This window comes from Ruditapes philippinarum, unplaced genomic scaffold (assembly GCF_026571515.1).
Source record: "Ruditapes philippinarum isolate M1 unplaced genomic scaffold, ASM2657151v2 ctg1406_1_1_1_1, whole genome shotgun sequence".
Lineage (NCBI taxonomy): Eukaryota > Metazoa > Mollusca > Bivalvia > Venerida > Veneridae > Ruditapes > Ruditapes philippinarum.
Window position 1 is genome coordinate 91,706 of NW_026856946.1, and position 23,758 is coordinate 115,463.

A 23,758-nucleotide genomic window follows, 5' to 3' on the forward strand; every position below is an offset into this window, starting at 1 on the left:
AGTTTTGCTGTATTATAAATTTATTTTAAAGATTCTTGACAGATAATATAGTCGTATATAAACGAGTGTTTGCAATATAACCCGAGCCGCGATATGCAAATTACCGTTAATATAGAGCCATATAATCGTCAAAAATCTTTATTACTAATATTCTATCCGTTACTAACAGAGTTTGTGCCATGACTTATCTTTATCATGACACATCAGGAGGGTGAACCTCTCATTTGTTTATTTCATTATAATGTTAATATCCTCAAAACTTTCAAAGTGTCATAAAAAAATCATGAGTATCTTTAGGCGTGCTGCTTTAAATTAACATTTGAACATATGTTACGGTCTTAAGTAGATCAAGGCTATCAATAGTATTAGAGACTACATGCCTCATTTATACAGGAGGTCTCTGCCAAATTGTATGGAGTGAGTATATTAGATCTGACAGTAATGTATATCACAATATAAAACTTATGCTGGTGAGAAATATGTATATATAGTAACTTCCTATTTTTTCGCATCTGAAAGTAATTGCAATAACGTCGCTTGAAAAAAGTTTTGTTCTATAAATGCAATTTTGTCGATTTTGAGGAAAAAGCATGAACATATTTAGTATTGCATAACTTTTTTATTTATTGTCTGATTTTGAAAATTTAAAAACTACTAACCGTGGCGTCGGGAGAACATCTCAATATCGTTAAAGATATGTGGATTTTAATATTTCCCTGCTTAAAAACCTAAAAAATAAACATTTGGAGATAAAACAGTCCTTGTAACTTATTTTTTCAAAAATTGTTAAAATGTGACTTAGAATATTTTGTCTTTTAAGTTGAATTGATTTATGTCACATAAAACAGCATGTTTTATCTTTAAAAGGCTTCCAAAATTGCTCCCTATGACATTTGAAATCTTATTACAATCCTTAAAGGGACTCACTCCACTGAGGTTTTTTGACATGATGGGGCGGAAAATATTTTTTCCAGATAAATGTACCATTTGATGTAGGTTTAGACCACTAATATTTGTGCAAAATTTCAGATAATTCGCGCACTTCGTATTTTCAGAATAATAATTCAAATTATAAAAAATGACCCAAAATGAAAAGCGTTTAAACGCATTTCACTCAAATCGGGCTAGGAAACACATAAAAATACGATTTTCAATTTATTTCAAAGTATATTTTTTAACTAACTTTGCATATATTTCTGTCTAAAGTGCCCCAGCTCATTTATGTAAGAAATTCAAATGTTATGTTTTTAGGTTTTTTAAACCTCAGTGGAGTCCCTTTAAATCTATTGTTAAATGACATTTAAACAAATGATTTAAATAAATAAAGATAAAATGCCCACATACATTGTGTAGACATCTATAACTTTATCCATTACAATTCAATACTTTCAAAGCGATTCAATGTCTGGAAAAAGAAAGCTGTAGCCGCAAACGGGATTAGAAATCTTTCAAATCTTATAGAATGCTGGAAAAAATCTTTCTGCTAGAAAAGACCTTTAAGGTAGAAGCAAGCATGACTTATATTTGAAAAATGTCATAGTTGAAATGGTTCATGTACAAAACATTACAAACATAATGCTATATAAATATACATTTTGAAATTCAAAGACAAATTACAAGACAAACTAAATATACGTAAAAGAATATTTTTCTTCCTTAAAATGTTTTTACTTTAAAGTAATCTATTAGTTTTAAAATATTAATAATGCATTCTAAAACATATATTATATGTGAACGTATAATATCTATAAATTTTCTTAAATGCCTTTTATGCCCTAGAAATGCTTTTATCTTTATCTCTCAAAAGCCTGACATTTGCAGTTCTGTTAAAGATTCAAAAAAATGTTCCACAATGGCCATTAACCTTTTACCCCATGAGCATATTACGAAAAATGGCCGTTTTCATTGAAAAGCCTCCTGTTACAAGTTCCAACTGCTATAAAACTATGAAAAATGCTTCAATACTGATGAAACTTGGAACATATGTTGACTGAACCATAACCTCTGTAACTCAATGCTCAATCTTAAATTTCCTGTTACCATGGCAACGGGGGACGTCTCAAAATTGCGGAAAATTACTATTTCCCATTATTTTTTTCCATCAAAACTGATTTCAAAGTGCTGCAACTTCACATTGCAATGAGATAGAGTAAAGGCTTTTCAGCGTTGGTTACACGTCACCTTAAGATCGACCTGAGGCCATTTTTAAGCCTGTCACATGATCAAAAGTTTCTTGGCGATGAGGGGGACTACCGCCCCCTTCAAACCCACCAAACAGAAGGGGCACATCCTCCTTCTGGCAACCCCCTGATGTATTATTTTGATAGGGGCCACGCCGAAAAAGTGGTCACCTTTTGTAACAACATATTTCAAACGAAAAAAAGTGTTTCGGGCCTAAATAGGACATTTTTGCACCGTTTCAGGCCTCAAAATTGGTGGGGCGATAAAAAGCCGTCAAAACACGCTTGTATGAGGGAAAAGGTTAACCTAAACCATCTTATGCTTTTGTTTCTTATGGGCAATGAGTACAGTAACAGTAATTTAGTATTTTGAATGCAAGTCAAAATACTACTGTGTTGACATTTTTCTACTTTTATTATAAATAATTTCTCATTCATAAGTATATAATACAGGAGAAAAGCATATAGCATGCTTTTTATCAATAATTACAATTTTTAAAACTCATATGAGTCTGTTATAAAAGTTAAATAATTGGTTTCTGAGACATAATGTGCCTTTAATTTAAGAAATTTTAGAACATATAAACATCTCCTTTTTACGAATTTGTTTGATGAAATTGTATGATCACAGTTGTTTTTATCCGATAATACACATGCGAAATTACTTGCAAATCATGATCAGTTCTGCTTGCTGTTAAATCACGTGCTGTTAATTTACAGGACTAATTAATAAAATGTCAATGTTTGGAGGGAATCAATGAATGCATAACATACTTCAATACTTACATTTAGTATTAATATATGAAATAAACAGCAAACCAGCTAACAAAACGTGGCGGGTGTCCTGCTATCACGTGATTTAATAGGTCACCTGACATTTATCGATGACATGATTGGTCCAATAAGTTAGAACAGTCTATTTATCAAGATATATTGAATTTGTAGAGTTAGAACAGGATGGTTTCGTTGTAATTTATTTATGAAGTTCTGAAGGACTAATATAGCATGCCAAGGAGAAATAACAGTCCATTACGGACAAAATTGTGTATTTAACTTGTTTTTGGAAAATTTGGAGATAGAACATTACAGTTTTCAAGCGACGAATTATTAAGGTAATATTGTTCTAAAACTTTGATGCTAGAATTATTGTGTCACTTAGAGGTCTGACTGTTTAATAAATTAATAAATTCGTCTCCTTGCGAGGAACTTATATTGATCAAAATGCTGAGAATAAAACAGCACTTTTGTTCGAAAGAATTCGCATTTCGGAACTAATCTTTAAGGCTAAAAGCATATGAAGACATTACATTTGTATATGTAAAATCAATCACACTCTTACAATTTCCATGAAACGTTTCCAAAAAGTTCGAGTTTAAAATTAATGATAATTTATTATTATAGTTTATTAACACTTATTATCAATTTTATCTCTCATTTGAACCCCCTCCCATTTCCCTTTAACAGGCATAAAGTTGTTGTAGAAGATTTCTTTATCAAGACTTTTCTATATGGCAATAAAAATCAAGTTACATTCGGAGTCAAAGTTGTTTGCACCCTTTTTAAAATAGCAGTCTATTACACAATACTTTTGACTAAACAATTATGGGTAAGACAATTTTGTAATGTTTCTTTTTATGACTCGATGTAAAATTAAGTAGCGAGGCCAATTTTGGTCCCGTGATCAGGATTTGAATAAACTTGACAATTGTCAAACAAATAACAAAATATCTAAGAACTAGGCATTTGTATTTATTAAAGGTATTCATATGTTCATTGTATTACATTCTTTGCAGTAGAAAGTGAAATTATATTTGATAATTTTTACAGTGAAATTATAAATAGATATATAGATATGAGTCTGTTTAAGATGTAGTAACCTCGTGGCTATGAATGAACAAACTAAGTAGTGGAAGTAGTGGTCTTAAGTACATCAAATATAATGTACATGTATATAAGATATAAAATATAAGTATAACCATTAAGGAGAAGACATTAAATGCTTTTTGTGTCCAGATTCATAACATAGATTAATCAGAAATATCAGATAACATTTAAGATCAGATTTCGATTTGGATATGAAAACAAGTGAATTTTTATATCCTGTGTGCTTTGTTTGTGTTTTTTTGTGTGTTTTTTTATATTTTTTATTTTGCTGATAAATGTATTGTCTCAGAAGGAGCGATGAAACGATGAAGGATCTGATAAATTTCCGTCAGTCGTTTTATGTATTAGGGTCTATTTTGAGGGAGTTTGTCATTTATAACGAATTATTGATGATACTGTTTTATAGAAATATATTATAAGGGGTTTTATTTTGGGTTCTTGAAAGGAAAAACGAAAAACAATACAGTAAACAAAATGTCAAAATTTTGGGCATATGGGTTTGGGAGACGATTAAGTTTTAAGATAACCTATACGAATTCTTTGTAAGATGGTCTTATTTATGACTGACTACTTACTATCGTTACCAACTGGTCTACATGCTAGCATTAATTAAGTCGGGTTCTTTTTGTTTACTTATCACTTCCTACTGTACCGAATATCTAATTGCAATTATTGCTACAGTAACCAGTGTCAACTTAATAGTATTACCCACAAATCAGTGTCTTGTTGTTAGTATTACCTACCGATTCAAGTGTAACATTAGATTGAAATACTATTTGTTGTCAAAACGATTACAAATTATACAAATTTTACTATTGATTAAGGTATAAAATCGCAAGACTTTCCATTACTAAATATGTAATAGTTTTTCTGATTGTCAAAATATTTCAACATTTGTAGTTAGATTATGGGGTGCTTTTTGTTCTGGGCCGGAATAACAGTCAGATACTTCAAAAAGGGGAGATATATCCATTACATGAAATAGCACAATTTATTATATACCTTCCCATACATGAAATAGCACAATTTATTATATACTTTCCAATACATGAATTAGCACAATTTATTATATACTTTCCAATACATGTAAGAGCACAATTTATTTATATTTTCCCATACATTAAATAGCACAATTTATTATATACTTTTCCATACATGTAAGAGCACAATTTATTTTATACTTTCACATACATGAAAAAGCACACTTTATTATATACCTTTACATACATTAATTAGCACAATTTATTATATACTTTCACATACTGGTCCATTAAAAACTCCATTTATTATATACTTTCCCATACACGTAAGAGCACAATTTATTATATACTTTCCCATACATGTAAGAGCACAAGTTATTATATACTTTCACATACTGGTACATTAAAAACTCCATTTATTATATACTTTCCCATACACGTAAGAGCACAATTTATTATATACTTTCCCATACATGTAAGAGCACAAGTTATTATATACTTTCACATACATTAAATAGCACAATTTATTATATACTTTCCCATACATGTAAGAGCACAATTTATTATATACTTTCCCATACATGAAATAGCACAATTTATTATATACTTTCCCATACATGAAATAGCACAATTTATTATATACTTTCCCATACATGAAATAGCACAATTTATTATATACTTTCCCATACATGAAATAGCACAATTTATTATATACTTTCCCATACATGAAATAGCACAATTTATTATATATTTTCCCATACATGAAATAGCACAATTTATTTTATACTTTCACATACATGAAATAGCACAATTTATTATATACTTTCACACACATGAAATAGCACAATTTATTATATATCAATTTCATTTTTCACTGCAGTAAAACATATATTTTCCGTATTTTCACTGGTGTCTTGCCGGACAACATTCTTTTTCTAAATTCGGCCAATAAGCAAAATTTAAAGGGAATTCTTCCTATTCATATAGTTAAAAAAGTGAAAGAAGTATATAATGAACAGAAAATTCAAGTTTTTTTCTACAATATAATAATAATAATATACAAGTTTCTTCTATAAATACAGGATTTATTTTGATCTTGTAGTATGAACATGATCATATTTCACTCGTGGTGGATACTGCCACTCATGAAATATTTATTTTCATACCATTCGATGAAAATAAATACTGTATTTATAGAAAAAACTTGAATATTATAATTATTTTTTTTTGATTTTCATCTATTTCTATATGTTTTCTTAATTTAATCTTTTACTGATTATTTTTACTATTATAAGATGTATTTTTATTATTGTTATTATAATCATTTTGCTAACGCAAAAATGGAGCAAAAATACGGAGCTGTCCGAGAGTAAATACCCTAAAATCATTACTTAAAAGCAGCCGACATGCAGGATGCAGGCATCTGTCTAAAATATCTTTGAATTCTTATGTATCTATTTTTTTCAGGTATTTGCAATTTTATTTATGAAAAACGTTATTTGACGGAACAATGGAAACCATAGGGCTTACCAATCTGCAAACAAAGATTGAATATAATTTAAACACTGGCGCAAAATACCGTGTTAGTTGTAAATCTTTAAACGGAAATAAACTTTATCTAAGCCCACCACCTAAAGGGAAAAAACATGTATGAATACGAACATAATTATATTTCACGATTGTCTTCCTTCAAATAAGCTGCATTAATTTATGAAATACAAGATTCCGTATGGTTATTATAGGTAACTATATAGATGCTCACTGTTCCTGGAATATTGTGGCACTAAAACGAACTAATTTAAAATACTTTGAAAGGAATGAAAGGCTATGGGTGTGATTGGAAGTTATGAAATAGTATCAGGACTCGCAAAGAAAAATAATTCATGTCTAAAATTCATTTTGTTTTGCTCTATATAGGCTTGCCTTATTTGTCTTGGCTTGGGTTTAATTGGTTAAATTTCCAGAGATTTATTAAAGAATAAGTTTATGTTTTAGAAAATAACAACACTATTCCAGATTTTACACTTAGATTTTTGTTTGCGCAAAGTGCAGCCGTGTGACGTCATCCTATTTTTGTTCGTGTTTTTTCCCAAGAAATAGAGGATATTGAAAAGTGTAGATCTAGTTCTGAATTTATGAAACAAATGAATAAAATCATATTATGCCGGCAAGTTATTGTTTTATACGGTTCAATACATTTAGTAATGAACTTACACGAATTTCAACCCAATTAAAATATTCTATTTATCTAACATAAACAATAAGAACATCTTGCTATTGACATGCCTAGTTTAACTAGCGCACTTTAACGCCATTAGACAGTGTAGGGCCGGAAGATGATAATCGGTCCGCAAACTGGCCCGAGATTCAGGGTCGATAAGTATATGACATTGGTGTAATAGAAGCATTAAACCAATACTTCAATATTCCTCTCCTCTCTCTATTGATACTTCTATTCAGTTGCTTCCCTTGTGTATATACTAAGTACGTAGACACTGGTATAAAAAGTTTTAAACCCTTTTGAGAGGATTGCTGAACTCATTCAAACAGAATTGCTCTTGGAACAGATTACCTAAAATCCAAAAGAGACACACATTCAATAATTCATTTCCATTTCCGTTCGTGCCATACCTCGAACAATAATTAGTCTTTGAAGGAAATCGTTTTCTTAAACATGCAATGATTCAACCCAGATTGGAAACCTGTTTTTAACAATATCAAAGATTGGTTCTGGAGACCACATATTGATTTTCTGTTAAAATCTACCTTGTCTTATAATAGTTCTTATAATACTGCTCGTTTGTAACGCCGTTTTACATTGGATAATTGTGATGCTTATATAGTTTTATATACAAAACTTCTGTCAAGTTACGAAGAAATTTCATTTTTGCTTTAAAAAAGGAAATTTGCTGTATTTTAAATTCCTTATAAAATTATTCACAAGTTATATTACCATATAAACGTTTGTATAAAATATAACCCCTTGCAAAGCTGCTCGGGTTAAATTTAAAACAACCGTTTAGATAGGGCTAAATAACTTGTAAAAATCTTATAATATTTCTTCTTTCTTACAGAATCACATTTTGCTGGCATCGTATAAATAACATACATTGTAGAAAATGAAAAATATTAAAGAGACAGTTATTTTATTGTCGATATGGACAGTTTTGATTTCACTCAACGTTATATCGGCGACGAATATCGCTTGGACAAAATATCGCCACGAAGATGAATCTTATGGAATCACATGTTCTTCATCCGAATATCTGTTTATCCGAAACGACGTTCCTGATGAGATGTCTTGCAGCAAAATATGTTTCCTACACAACAAATGCCTGACAAGTGTGTATCAACCGGAAGATGTTCTATGTATTGGATGTGAAGTAATGAGTTTTCAACCTTTGCCAAATACTTCAAATTCAGTACAATATACTCGAAGGGGTAAGTCATTATTATTTGATTTTGAAGAAATAATAAAATTGGTACTTTATAAATTACAGTCATTAACTTAAAAGTCATCAGGATATTTATGACTCTAAATATAAATTTTGAAAATAATATATTCTTAATTGATATTACGACATGCAATGTTAGAATGTTGTTTTTTATCTGATAGTATTGTATATACATTTACTATCATACATGTATATACTCAAATGCAGTTATTTAATTCTACTCGACATTGATCTATACTATTTTTCTGTTGCATAAATAATTTATTGTTTTTTTCTGGTCCTATAACTCTTACACCAAAACGTCTTGACATTTTGGCGTTGTTTTTATCTATTTTCCCAAGTCCTTTTTTCTAAAATATATCGGTGCTTAGGATATTAGAGGTATCGAATTTTCCATTAGCCTCTATATCACCGTGCATAATCAGTAACGCAGGCAGCCAGGGATGTGCAAATAACGCAGGAATTGTGCATTAGTAATACAGAATTGTCCAATTTAGTGGCTGAAACGAGCACCGCGATAAGTAAATGGACCAATATTTTTTATTGTACACCAAACCGGAAGAAATGAATTAGTGCATACGTTTGCTGAGTTATTGTAATTTAAACCTCATTAAAATATTTCCATGAAAATGATTATTTTTTAATATAATTCGTGAAAATGACGACCTGACTAGCGTATTGATGGCGATCTTTGGTTTCTTGGTTTCGTTGATATATTTAAATACATGTAAAATACATTAAATACGTACATTATTTACTTCATGTTTTTTTATATTCGGTGTACCTGAGACATTTTCCAGTCTACTAATGTCATTGTACACTTAACTTAGCAGATAACACGTAATTGAGACAATTTTTACGAGGTAACGCAGAATTTGTGAATAAAGCATTGAAGCAACGGAGGTTATTTCATTAAAAGAAGCTAAATAGTATATTACCAGCTTCCTTCTTTTGTTATACGACACTTGTAGTTTGACAAATGTCTTAGGTATACAGAATATGAAAAATAATGTTTTGAATGTGTTATATGTATATATTTATTTGTCTTACTCACGAAAGATCTAAAGAAGTAAACATATAACTTGAAATGCTGGTTAAATTATAATGTCATATGCGCTAATTCATTTCTTTGGGTTAGAATAAGAATAAAATATTTTGGTTCGTTTACTCACGGTGTTTTCCTTTTGACAATAACGTTGCACAAATTTGGCGTTACTTTTACGTTATTTGCTCTGTCCTGCGTTACTGGATATGCACGCTGCATATGACTGTCTGCCATTTTTCAACTTGTATGGCATTGTCTCTGTTTTTTATTTCTGTCTATTTTCAGATTTCAATGTTGATTGTAAAGACGCTTTAAAACAAGCTGTATCAAACAACATATTTGCCGACAGTGGTATATATAAGATAAGACTACTAACCGCTGAATCTATCCATGTGTACTGCGAAATGACAACAGAATTTGATGATCCAGGATGGACGGTAATTCAATTTTTATACTGTTGTTGTGTTGATGTTTTTTGTTTGATTTTACGGCGTACCAACACAGATAAGGTCATATGGCGCCGAAACAGGAAAGATGATTTTGGCTAACCGTGTTGTTACAAACTTATAGCAACCCAGGTGTCAAAACCACTTCACCTGCTGGAGCTAAGAGTTGCATAGAAACGGTTGCTACAATTCTGATGCCTCAATCCGTTAAAGCAGCCCCTCCACCACAAGGGTTGTTGATGTAATACACAATGAAATTTAATGAAAAAGTTTATTGGCTTTTAGGTCACAGGGACATGTCCTGGCTTCCTTAACCATTATATTTAGACAGTCTGTATCAGTGTAACTAACACTGACGAAGTTTGGAAACTATAAAAGTGACAATTTATAATATCTGTTTTAAGTCTGTATTAAGCCAAAAAGTGCCACGCGTGTATGAAATTATTGACGATGTTGATGTAGGACAATGGTAATCTGAATTTTCGTGCAACAGTCCTAACACCGTCAAATTGAAATGAAGCTGCATCTGATAATAATTAAAAGACGCACACAACATACAAGTCTCAATTGTCCAAATTTTGGTCAACTTTCATGAAGGTATTTTTTTGATAATACTTGTATTGTCTGAACAACAAAACAAAGCTTGTCTGTATAGTTAGACAGAACGACACTTTTATTTTCTCCAATATTTGAATAACGCTTAGGTCGGTGCTACAGAGCATGTTGGACACTAAACATATCACATAATGATCACATATTATGTTATTTATCTACATATTTGAATGCTAGAATTTTGTAGAAGAAATTTGTAAACTTTTAATGTTAAAGCAAATTTTTTTAACTCCGAAATTGCCCTTTTAATTAATAACTTTTCAATACATTGATAAACACAGATATCAGATGGTGAACTTGCATAAATAAAGTTAGAATACGGACATGTATTTTCAAATGGCTCATTCAGAAATAATGTCAATAAAACAACTTTAGAATATTACTAGTATATATTATCTTATTCTGTAACATATGTGACGAAAGAGACGATAAATGTTTGTAAAAGATTAATATGCAAAGGTAACTTATAAGTGTTAAAATATAAATGTCGAGATCATCAGCTATCGTTGATCAATATAAAGTTTAATATGTTTAATATGTTTCAAATTTAAATGATTTTCAACATAAAACATGGGTCCTAAATATTGGTTATACCTCAGAAGTTTGGTCTTGTATACATCAATAAAAGAAATCAAGTAAAATGTAATATTCAGTAGTAGGTCCCAGCTTTATGTATGTACATTATTATCAAAAGAAATTTGAGGAACGTTACCGAATGCTATCGACTGGAAGAAAGTATGAAGTTGTTAATTGAGTTTTGTCCCTCTCTCCTTTAACCGCCATTATGCCCACTCCCTGTTATGGTTTGGTGCCTTCTGGGTGCTCTACTTGGGTGTATCGCGGGTTCGGCGGGGTGCAGGTGGGGGGTGGGGGTTGCTGCGGCCTGTGAACGTTGCCTTTGCCTTGTTGATCTTTATTCTTGATTGTTTTTTTTTCAATTTTTTTTTTCGTTTTATTCATTGTGCAGGTTAGCATTTCTTTATCGTCGTAGGCTTATTCGTAATTTGGTCAAAAGGCGTTGCATTCCCTATATTTATATATCATATGGGGTTGACAGCGCGTCACATTTTTAGTTTTGTTTGGTTTGATTGGGGTTAACGTCAAACAGAAACAGTATAGGTCATTTGGCGACGTTCCAGCTTTACTGGTAGAGGAAGACCTCAGGTGCCCTCAGTAGAATCACCGACGTTCCGTAAGCACTGTCGGGTACGTGAAACGTTGCGGATTTTCCGTGTTACGGTGCTTCCATCCAAGATGTCGGATCGAGAAACAACAAGAAGGTACGTGTCATTTTGTAACCGATGTATTTGGAGATATACGTTACTTAAAGGATAGAAGAATAGTTGCATATAATGTAAAAGTAAATTCTCTATAAGACCAACCTGTTCACCATGTTTGTTATATAGGATTTATATGAATTATTTACTGAAAACTTTGGCGAAAAACACACACGTGAAATTCGAACCGAGAGGCCTGGTAAATTTTTGAGCAAACCTCCATTTCATAGGCATCAATCTTAAAGAAAACATGCTTGATTATAAGCGTACATGTATAAAAGCATTCCTGTAAATTAAAAATTGTTTCAATCAGTTTGTTGTGCCTGAATCTGTCTACTTTCTGTTTCGCCTACACACCGGTGCAGACACCTAGCAACGGTTCGGAATTTCCGTAAAAAATGAAACGGTGCTGCGACAAATTAGGCAACGGTGCATACATCTTTTTCAAAAAGTATACGGTTCAGACATAAAAATATATTTGCTAAATGAAACCAGAAATTTGAAGTTGCATGTCGCTTCACATAATTTATTTCTAATTATTATATTTTACAGCTTCCAAGCACTGGACAGCTCATTTATTGAAGAGTTTCTGTGTTACGACTGTGGAACAAAATACAGGACGAAAAGTGGTTTACGTAAACACCGAGTACTAAAACACTCAGGTTTTATTTTATTTTACAACTTTTGTTTTATTTATTCTATTCAAAACCGGATTATCTTTACTTTATGAAATATGTTAATTACTTACGACAGTCTGGAAAAAAAAACTTTCAAAAGAGTATAAATCTATTTTATTGGCTATGTGAAATCACACTGTAACCAAAAAGGAAAACTCTCTTAAATAAGTATACATTTTAAACAGGACAGTAATATTTAACTTAAACTGTAGAATCTTTTTCTTATTATGATGAAAATGAAAATACAAGCAGAGTGACTGTCTTTCCTAAAAGCTTGTACATGTAAATGTACTTATTTTCTTCTCAACTTTGTTTAATTGTTTATATATATTTTATTCCATAGATAACCAGACTTATAAATGTTGTGGTAAGTCCTATGTTGAGCGATCGTCTCTTGAAGCCCACCAGAGAGCACAGCATGATAAGAAGAAACTTGAATGTGGAAAATGCAATGAAACCTTTACTAGGAAAATAGCGCTAAACAGACATAATTTATGATAAGCCATGGAAACACTGAAAAGAAAGAATTTACATGCACCATATGTAAACGAGACTTTTTAAGGAGAGATGAACTTGTAGACCACATTAAAGGTGTGCATGAAAAGGCAAAAAGGTTCAGTTGCACTATTTGTTCAAAGAAATATGTCTGGAGAGCGAGTCTATGTAGACATCTTTCAAAGAGTCATAAGTAAATCTTCACGTGGAGATATAAGTTCATACTGTATCAAAATGTTTTCCGTACTTTTAAATTTTTATAGTTTCCGTTTTTAATAAGTTCATGACAAGATAACATTTTGATCCATTTTCTCGTGATTTCAGCTTATGAAACAAACAGCTATCCTACTCAAATTCAAGCGTCGGTTGTCGGCCTTTGTCCAACACTTTTGGTTAAAGTTGTTCGTTACACCTCACTTACTTCCTAAATCGTTTGAGGTATTGCTTTGAAACTAAAGATACTTGTAAATGACCATCAAATCCACTTCTAGACAAGATGACATAACTTAGTCATATTATGGTCAAGAATTTTGACAAAATTACGCCCCTTTTTCGTACCATCTTACTTATTTCGTTTGGGTACCGGGAACTTAACATACTTGTAAGTCTCCATTATTTCAACTTTCAGTCAAGACGATATAATTTTGTCATGGATTTTGACAAAATTATGCCCTCTTTTCAACTAAGAATTTTGGTTAAGTTTTCCGTACCCCCTCACTTATTTCCTTAAGGTATTGTTTTGAAACTTTATATACTTATTATTGACTAACATCCTCACTTTCAGGCAAGTACTTACAGTAGTCGAGCGCGTTTTCTTACGAATAGCTCTAGTTTTCAATAAAGAATAATCTATTTTAATAAAACCTGCTATTTTAACGAGCTTCTCTCCAATAAATATTTGACAGAACTAAATTTAATGTAAACTGTTTTAAACGTGATCAAATTAAGTGGTCAAAAACGGTACGTTTTGTTCTAGTCGGTTTCACACACCACTGTTTCTTAATTAACCTTCGACTGTTTTAAACATTGCACATACTTTTTTGTTAGTAAGGACTCGTTTATATATTTTGTAAGTGTTAGAATTAAGGAAAGCTGTTTGTACTTTTGAACAGTCATACATTCCGATAGTAGTAAGGTCCAAGCAGTGTGTAAGGAAGTTCTGAAATACATGTACTTATACTCCTTTTGATAACTATTGATACTGTTGCTTTGATATTGTTGATGTTGTTGTTTTACTATCATTTACATGTTCTGTGATTCCTACTGTGAAAATTTTATAGTGATTTCCTTTTATTTTACAAATGATCTCAAATGATTGTATAATATTAAAATTAATAAACAATTGTTTTCACATATCATTTATTTATCATTTTTGATCATGGTGTACATGCATGCCATGAAGACATAATTTATCTGAAATATTAACAAGAAATATTCATTTAATAATATTTTCAACAGTTTCTGTTACTGTCAAGCCACTCATATGCTGCGAAGTACCGGTACCTGAAAATGACAACATTGGTCCTAGTTAACTCCTGTAGCAGATTATTTTACACTATATAATCATGATAAAGGTGAAACAAACAGATATTTAAAAAATGGCTTTAATACCTCGTTGCGCTATAACGCATGTTGAACAGTATTTCATCAGTTACATGGCAAATATATATATGTGTTTTCAGAATAATTATTATGACACAGAGTGAAAGATTGTGAAAAGATTCTTGTAAAATATCAATATTTTCATTATTGCATTTGACTTCCAGTGAAAATGTCGTTGCATCTACTTTGAAGTATTGTCCAGTTTCCAGCTCTAAATTTGGTATAACTCCAAAATCTTTTGATAAAAGACCGATTTGACCCGTTGACGCGTTGAATGCTCTCGTTCTTAATTTGAGTTGCAGATGACCATGCTGAACAACTAAGTGATTGATACACTCTTGAAGATCCACACTGGAGAACTTACAATAGTAACACAGGTTTTCTTCTCCGACAGTGAAACTAAAACAGAAAAAAAATTATTATACGTGTAATGGGGTTTACATATTCTGATACTCGTCTCGACGAGAAAATGATAAAATGACCAAAAGTTATAGTCGTATGTTAACTTTTTTACTTTCTTTTCTCCGATAAGAAGTTATGTAGCTTCCTCGCTTTTGAAATCTTTCCATTTCAACAAATAGCAACAAGAAAGCTGAGTTACATGCATATTCAGTGATAATATTTCCCGAAAAATAAAACAATGTTTATTTACCTTAAGTTACATCTATTACAAAATATATTTAAAAATGTATGCTTCAGTTAGTGAAAAATATTAAATGATGTAGAGGATATTTTTCGTTTGTGAAAATTGGATTGAAAATATATTTTCATGACACTTGGTTAAGCTGTAATAATAATAGCCCGTAAAAGAATAAAAAAATATCAGCTGAGTGAAAAGTTACTTCATAGAACTGGACGTAATAATAGCATTTCATATATAGACAATATACAATTCATAATCAACCAACGGCTGTAATTAAAGCTGTCATTCATCATCACATATTTGTTTCAATTTAGAGAATGTTATTTTATGTTTAAGAACTGTTACTACAACAGTTTTTATTACACACATTTACATTTTATATATATTCTTTTCTTAAATGTCATATTACAGCTATAGACTAAAAGTGTGTCTGAACCGTATACTTTTTGAAAAAGATGTATGCACCGTTGCCTAATTTGTGGCAGCACCGTTTCATTTTTTACGGAAATTCCGAACCGTTGCTAGGTGTCTGCACCGGTGTGTAGGCGAAACAGAAAGTAGACAGATTCAGGCACAACAAACTGATTGAAACAATTTTTAATTTACAGGAATGCTTTTATACATGTACGCTAATAATAAAGCATGTTTTCTTTAAGATTGATGCCTATGAAATGGAGGTTTGCTCAAAAATTTACCAGGCCTCTCGGTTCGAATTTCACGTGTGTGTTTTTCGCCAAAGTTTTCAGTAAATAATTCATATAAATCCTATATAACAAACATGGTGAACAGGTTGGTCTTATAGAGAATTTACTTTTACATTATATGCAACTATTCTTCTATCCTTTAAGTAACGTATATCTCCAAATACATCGGTTACAAAATGACACGTACCTTCTTGTTGTTTCTCGATCCGACATCTTGGATGGAAGCACCGTAACACGGAAAATCCGCACCGTTTCACGTACCCGACAGTGGTAAGGTAGCTGGATAGCTTCCTCACATGAAAGAATCAAAAGTCCCTTTCGGGATTCGAACCCACAGCGATGAGGGGCAAGTGGTTTGAAGTCAACGATCTTAACTACTCGGCCACGGACGCCCCCACATTTTTTTGTGTTTATGTCACTGTGTAATGGTTACGTCACATGTCTAAATAAAGAACGTGAAACAGTGATTTTATTGCATTCGGATCGTGATAGAATAAACATTATTACACAATCGGATTTTTTTCTATATAAACAAAGAAGGCCCGAAGCGTGCATTATTCTACAACAATGCACTCGCCGTTTTTATTATCTCCCTGTGTATTTTCACATTGAGGGCGCCATTTTGTTTAAAAAATCTGATAAATTAAAAAAAAAAATTGTCGAATTTTGTTGTGAAAACTATCTAGAATGAAAGAAAAAAAAATGGTCTAACTTAGAAAATGAATCCGAACACCAATATCTTTTATTCAGTCGTTAACGCTTTACAGACGTTTCAAGAGTTGTTTACGTGACGTCACAATGTATCGCCAAACAGCACGTGCAAAACAATCAAATCATGTACGCTATTTTAATGTCGCAAACGAGTAAAGTTTTACATTTAATTCACATTTAATAATTTGTATTTCGCTTGAAAAATTATCGAGTGAAATAAAATAAACAAACAAAGTTTTATCAACGTTTTCAAATTTCGTTAGATTCAAAATGTTTCTACACACGGTAGATTTAACGAAAGTTTTTTCAACCCACTATAACATCCTTTAAAGGACTTTTCTATTGGAAACTCTGAGGCGAAAACAAATTTAACCACCAAACATAAAGTCCAACTTTATAATAATAATGATATTTTTTCTGGACGTGTTAGAATGGAAATAGATATTAATTCTTCGTGTATTATTGTATAATAATGCACGATTTTCGTTCAAATGCTTTGTAATTAATCACTCAGGCCTACAACAATGCACTCAGAAATGATATAAACATTTGACTTACTCATTGATAGACATCTACCTGTTTTGTAAAGAAACACAGTTTGGACAGACCAATGGAACAACGTCATAATAAATTTGTTTATAAATGAATAAAAATAGCACGTTAAAAACCTGCAGTTGTTTGTAAACGATTTAATGTTTAATGTAGTTATTTTATAACTTTATTGAATTTGAATATAGAGTGTAGATATTATTCTATGTTGCTTTGAAGGCATCTAGAACTGTCCTGTTTAATACATTCTGTGAAAGTATTTGGAAATTTCAAATGTCACTAACAACTTATTTTCATTTTGTTATAAAAGGTTATCCAAGTGCGACAAGAAAATAAAACGTCATTCAATCAAACCTTTGAAGCGTATGAGAATGGGTTCGGTGATGTAGATCCATCAGAAGGGGGCTTCTGGTTAGGTATTGTGTTTTGAATTTTTCTTCCCGCGTAGATCTACAAAAATATCCTTCGCTTTTGGGTGGTCATTTTTGAATATCTGTAATTTAAAACAATCTATGTTGGTAAATGGTAAACGTAGAACAATTTTTTTTCATAAGTTCTATGTCAAATGCATGTAGATGGTTTTATAACGATTTTATGAGAATTTTTTTTACATGTTATAAGCAATGATATTAATATGTTTGAATGTTTCGTAATTTTGTTAACTTAAAGACGAACCTTTTCAATAAAGATAATCTTTGCGCTTCCTTAAATTCTGTCATTTATTTTTCTTGAAGGTTTAAGATATATACAAGCACTAACAGACGCACCAAGCGAATTGTTAACATTTACCAAGAATGAAGTATACTGGTCTGGATGGGCTGTGTATAAACAGTTTAAACTGCATGGAGAAAACTACATGATATCCGTGGATGAACACCCAAAGGAGTCTGGTAAATCGTGTTTATTCGCAAGCATTTTAGTGAATAGCTTTTTTCTTTGATTTATGTTTTACTTCGCATCAGCAGTGTAAATGTCATATGACGACTTTCCAGCTTGGCGGAGAACAACCTCATGTCACGAACGGGCTCTTGTATATAACAAGTGACGTTTCGTAGGTAGACTTAGTCAACTAGTTAATCAAAAGCCCTTGGTGAGATTCGAACCCACAGCGGCGAGGACAATGGGTTTTAAGTCTACGAATATAAACACAATGTCATTGACGCCCCTTATACAGATAAGTTAACGTATTAAAATATGACATGTTTTTGAATGTAATGCCATTTTGTTCGATTAACGTAAAAAATACTATAAACATGAAATTTGAATTTTTTTCTTCTTTGAATAACATAAATGATTATTCTGGAGTAATGGTTTAAGAGAATGAGCACAAATTATTGGTCGAGAGCCACCAATCTCGAAAAATATTTCCAATCCAGCCATGTCAATAGAGCTACTTTAATATGTATGCTTTTGACTAGATTTATGGTAGATAAATATTTAGCACAGGGGCCACAACCACCTACAATTATGTTAATAGTATAGTGTATGCAGACGACAAACTAGAAACTACAAGTGTCGTCATTGTGTATGAGGTTAAAGTTTTAATAATGTACACGTTACAATAAACAATAAAAAAGACAACATATGCTTTGTATGTACATAATAATCACAATAATTTACCACTATTTTTGTATACAGGTATGGAAACAACAAAGAACCCTATATTTTCGTATTCAAATTCGAGTCAATTCGTCACATGGGATCGGGATTCAAAAATGAAGTGCGCGGCTATGTCAGGTGGCGGATGGTGGTATGCAGATAATGATTCCTGTTCATATAATAACTTGAACAGTGAAAGATTCTTCTTCAAACATGCCAAGATGATGGTGAGAAGAAAATAAACAGCAGTTTGGGAAGAACGAAACACGACATTAATCGTCTTTAATCTTTGTTGAAGATAAATATTTTTTATGTTAGTATAACATTTTTCCCAGGAGATTAGATCTCTGCTTTTTATACGAATATGAATTAAACTGACATTAACTGAATTAAAGAAATTTCATTAAATACTTATTTATTTCATTAGATTATATCAAAGTGTTATTCTTTTAAAAAAGGTAAATAAAACGCTTCATTTTAGAAACATAAAGTTACATTTTCATTATATTATTTAAGATCCTGTAACACATTTTTTCATGATTTGTTTCATAAATATGATGCTCAAATTAAGGTTTGTCAATATTGTAAGTTCCAATAAGCATTATTTATAAAGATATTACCCAATTTAACATTTCACGTAAATAAAGGGAGGTAATTAGAAATTTATTTTCTATAAATTCTAAGTCAAATTTTCCAATAAGAAATGAATGCATGTAATTTATTGATTAAATATAATGTGCACACAAATTTGCAGTACACATTTCACATATTCTTTGATGTTTGAAATGTTTCTATATCTGAGTATTTTATACTGTATGATTAATACACGACAGATGAAACCGTGAATTAAAATGTTTGTGTACTATTTTTCTAATGTTTTTTGCTATTGTCATTTTATTTGCTTTCAGATTTTTGTGTATGCTATTTGAAACTTGTCACATTTGTTTGGTCAAAAATATACATCGCTTAATAGATATATTGTATCTAAAATGCACAGATCTAATGGGTGTGAAATGTGCATTTCTGTATGAGATATGAAATTTGCATTTTGTCGTATCTAAATGAGTTACTTTTATGCAATCGGCATCACGACATCTTTAGTGATTGCGGAATAGTTATTTTATATGCAATCATTTTATATAAAATTCAAAACATGCAGTTTCAAGTAGGTCTTAAGAGATAATTTTTATGTGTGTGAGATGTAGGGCTGGGGTTTTAGGAGTGAGGCTACGGGGCTGGGGGAAAATAAGAGTCATTTTGTAAGTTATTTTAAGCATGCTTTACATATTTGATAAAGTGGGTGGCTATTTTGTATGCTATCTTCAACACTCCGTTACCTTTTGGTTTGTTGGGACATTATTATGAGGTCTGAGACGGGAAATATTTAGGCGTTAAAAGAACAACATTTTATATGCATTATGAAACCTGCTTAGATAAACGAGATTTAGGATATTTTATCATTTTATATTAATTTGTTATTCAAAATTTTATTGTAAATTAAAGATATACCATGCTCACCCCTGAGTAAAATATTTAAATCAAGGGGAATTATTGAATTCAAGAAATCAATTAAATTCTTACATAATATTTTTTACTTGAATAAAAGAATAAATAAACTGTGTATTGGAACCAGTGTCCCTATTACAGGTCAAGGAAAGTTGGTCTTTAAAAAACAAACCCCAAAAAACTGCCAGTCTTTTTTAATGACCCTAAAAATTCAAATTATGACCACCTGTGTGTAGAGTATAGAATTTTAGATATTACACATCTACTATTACTACATCGTGTGAGGTCAAAACATGATTATTTTATTTAAAAAGTTATTGTTTAGCAATTTTCAATATTTTCTATTATCAAATTTGAGCATAGTATATCTTTTAATAAATAATGTTGAATGATACAGAAGAAAAATATTTGTAGAAATTTTATCTTATTCTTTCTTTATTCCTTAAATAAAAGTTCGTTAAACTTTTTCGAGTGTTATATTTCTTTATTCCTATGATACGTATTAGATATATGTACTGAAAAATCATTTACAGCTTTTGTCGGCAGCTTTTAATGTTGTATGAAAAAAGCTATGAATTTTGAATTGATAACACCTCGTAAACGGTTGAGAATAATAATAATAGTAATAATAATAATAACAATAATAATAATAATAATAATAATGATTACAATAGTAATAATAATAATAATGATGGTGATAATGATGATGATGATAATGATGATGATGATGATGATGATTATTATTATTATTATAATGGTAGTAATAGAACTTTTGTAGTATGTCGGATAAATGTTTTCTCCGTAACATAACTCAAATCTGTTTCAATAATCTGATTCAGGACTTTGTAATATAAGTGATACAATTTTATGCTTTTTTTGTAACAGTTACTTGTTATTACAAATTATATATGTACGCAATGTTTTTGTAAAATAATTGCGTTATCGGTTCAATAGGTCAATTCGACCATTTTTATGAAAAACTCACAGTTCTCTCTACAGGGTTTAATTACTCCTTTTTTTCTATCATAAACCAGACTAAACTAGACGTAGAAAAACCGAGCGGGAAAAAACATGTAAATTTACCAGTATCCATCCGATGAGCTCAAAGGCTTCCACTTCTCATTAACTCTATGAATATTTTACATACTACTTAAAACTTTGGACATTTCCTATCTATCAATACCTTCAAAGGAGCAATTCAGCTTTGAAGAAATTATTTATAAGTGAAAAAGCAATATTCTAAGTAACGCAAGGATTTCTTTAGAAGGATGGTTATCTAAATCTCGTTAAAGATTTCATATGTTAAAGTTACGTTTATTTTGCAACATTTTGTTGAAAATTAAACTAGTGATTATACACATTTCTTCTTTACTAAAATCTGGAAAAGGGGAGATTGTCACAAGCAATGAAAACAGCATAAAATTGAAGACGCGCGTTGTTTAAGTCCGTTCATGGTAAATAAAGGAAAAGTGAACTCAAGCACCGCGGCTTTAGCGAAATTCAATATTTTGAAATAAATTACTCGGTGACAAATATAACAACACTGAAGTGAAGTAAACTTTTTACAGGTGCCATTAAACAGTTATTGTGAAGTAAAAACATCTGAAAATTGGAAGCAAAGAAACAACACAACTTTAAAACCTTTAGTCGATACATAACACTTGGCATTTTAAGTATAATGTATTTGATATAAGTAAAAAAAAAAGAATCCCACGTCAATAAGAGCAGTCAGCACGTTTTACCTCCTATGTAATGAGTTTTATTATCAAAAATAATTTTTTCATGCAATGTATGCTCGTGCCTAATACGTATTAAACCTAATATCTATCTTTTATCCATTCCAGACGGTTTCAGTTTTGAAAATTTGTAGGAAGCCAAATGTTTTGTCATTTATTTTAAAGTATAAATCTTTGGAAATACAGGGATATATATACATTGCAATTTATTTCCCTGGCTAAAATAAACTTTATGAAAATTCAGACAAACAAGTATATTCAGGGATACAAATGCGTGTCGACTTTGGAAATAGAGGATTTATTTCTTTTTTGTACTGTATAAAAGTAAAAGTTAGAAAATTAAGCAACCTGACCTAAAATGAGCATAATATTCAAACTAGGTTTACCGAGACTAACCATATTTTTTACGGTTGTGTAACTAGTTTTATATGCAAATCCGTTAACGATATTTTGAATTATATTCAAAAATTTTATTTAATAAACGATTGTTTTGTAAATTCTAGAAATCTTGCTGTTATTTTCTGGCTCGTTTTGACAAGTTTATATTCCAACGAGTATTTAACAAAATGTGTTAGTAAATACCCACGTGACTTGAATTATATTGCGAAATTGTGACAATTCGTTAAAGTCATAAATCAAATTTAAATTTAAATACTATTTTTTTTTAAAGCGTATTCATTTAAAACATACAAAATGTAATGCTATATAAGAGCTTTGAATGGCATTGCAGGTTTACCGTCCATGGTTTTTAAAATGGGTATTTATCGTCGGTTATTTAATTAAAAAAACTATGTAGGCCCTGAGACATGAGATCATTTGACTAAATCGTTTTTCAATAATAATTTAGTAAACCTAATTAAATAAATACTCCAGAACTTATGAAAATGAACACATCGAAATGATATACAAACGATGATAATGCTAACATACCCAACGATATCTATTGAGCATATCTTTTATTTTTCTGAGTGTATTTCTAAATGCATGTATTAAATATGGAGCAGTTCGGTGAAATATTATGTACATAACGTTTGTCTATTAGAATATTGTTATATAGTGTACATTTGTATAACTTACAGGGACTTTTGTACAATTATATCAATAATACAAGTTTATGTTGATAATGTAGCAGTGACTTTTATATAACGTATTACAAAACTAAAACACACACACAAAATAAAAACATTAAAAAAACATTTCACATTACCTTTTGGATCCTCAAGTAGACTTACAAAACTTAGCCATATGGCACGAGACATTAAAGGCTTCCGTTTCTCATTTTTTCATTAATAATTTACATGACTTTATTTCCATCACAACTTTGACAGAGCAGACAGAGAGAGAGAGAGAGAGAGAGAGAGAGAGAGAGAGAGAGAGAGAGAGATCATTATCAGAGGATTATCAGTCTATGACGTAATTTTTGTTTTAAGTGAAATATGAATCTTTTGAGAAGACACACACGCACGCGCGCGCGCACACACACACACACTATAGTGCACTTAGTAATTTCCTGATTCCTTTCTTTAAGGCGAACGAAACATTTTTAGACTTCAAACACCGGTAGGATCATTACCTTAAAAGTTCATCCTATAAAAAGTCTTCATAAAAATATTTTTATCTAACAGTATACAATATGTATATAATAATCGAAAACTCC

At 30.9% G+C, this 23,758-nt stretch overlaps 3 protein-coding genes across 3 annotated transcripts; 2 read left to right on the top strand and 1 right to left on the bottom strand.

The window, feature by feature from the left end:
* The first annotated feature begins 8,027 nt into the window (after positions 1-8,027).
* LOC132748215 (angiopoietin-related protein 4-like) lies at positions 8,028-19,364 on the top strand. The gene is made up of 5 exons (XM_060737777.1): positions 8,028-8,485; positions 9,830-9,981; positions 17,571-17,676; positions 17,995-18,150; positions 18,899-19,364. Exons 1-5 carry the CDS (start codon positions 8,164-8,166, stop codon positions 19,099-19,101), a joined length of 939 nt encoding a protein of 312 aa, XP_060593760.1. The 5' UTR covers positions 8,028-8,163; the 3' UTR covers positions 19,102-19,364.
* LOC132748214 (endothelial zinc finger protein induced by tumor necrosis factor alpha-like) lies at positions 11,801-14,523 on the top strand. Its single transcript, XM_060737776.1, has 3 exons — positions 11,801-11,882; positions 12,432-12,541; positions 12,900-14,523. Exons 1-3 carry the CDS (start codon positions 11,857-11,859, stop codon positions 13,052-13,054), a joined length of 291 nt encoding a protein of 96 aa, XP_060593759.1. The 5' UTR covers positions 11,801-11,856; the 3' UTR covers positions 13,055-14,523.
* On the bottom strand, positions 14,549-16,271 carry LOC132748213 (uncharacterized). The gene is made up of 2 exons (XM_060737774.1): positions 16,188-16,271; positions 14,549-15,052 (listed from the first exon to the last, which is right to left on the bottom strand). Exons 1-2 carry the CDS (start codon positions 16,211-16,213, stop codon positions 14,656-14,658), a joined length of 423 nt encoding a protein of 140 aa, XP_060593757.1. The 5' UTR covers positions 16,214-16,271; the 3' UTR covers positions 14,549-14,655.
* Positions 19,365-23,758: the final 4,394 nt, after the last annotated feature.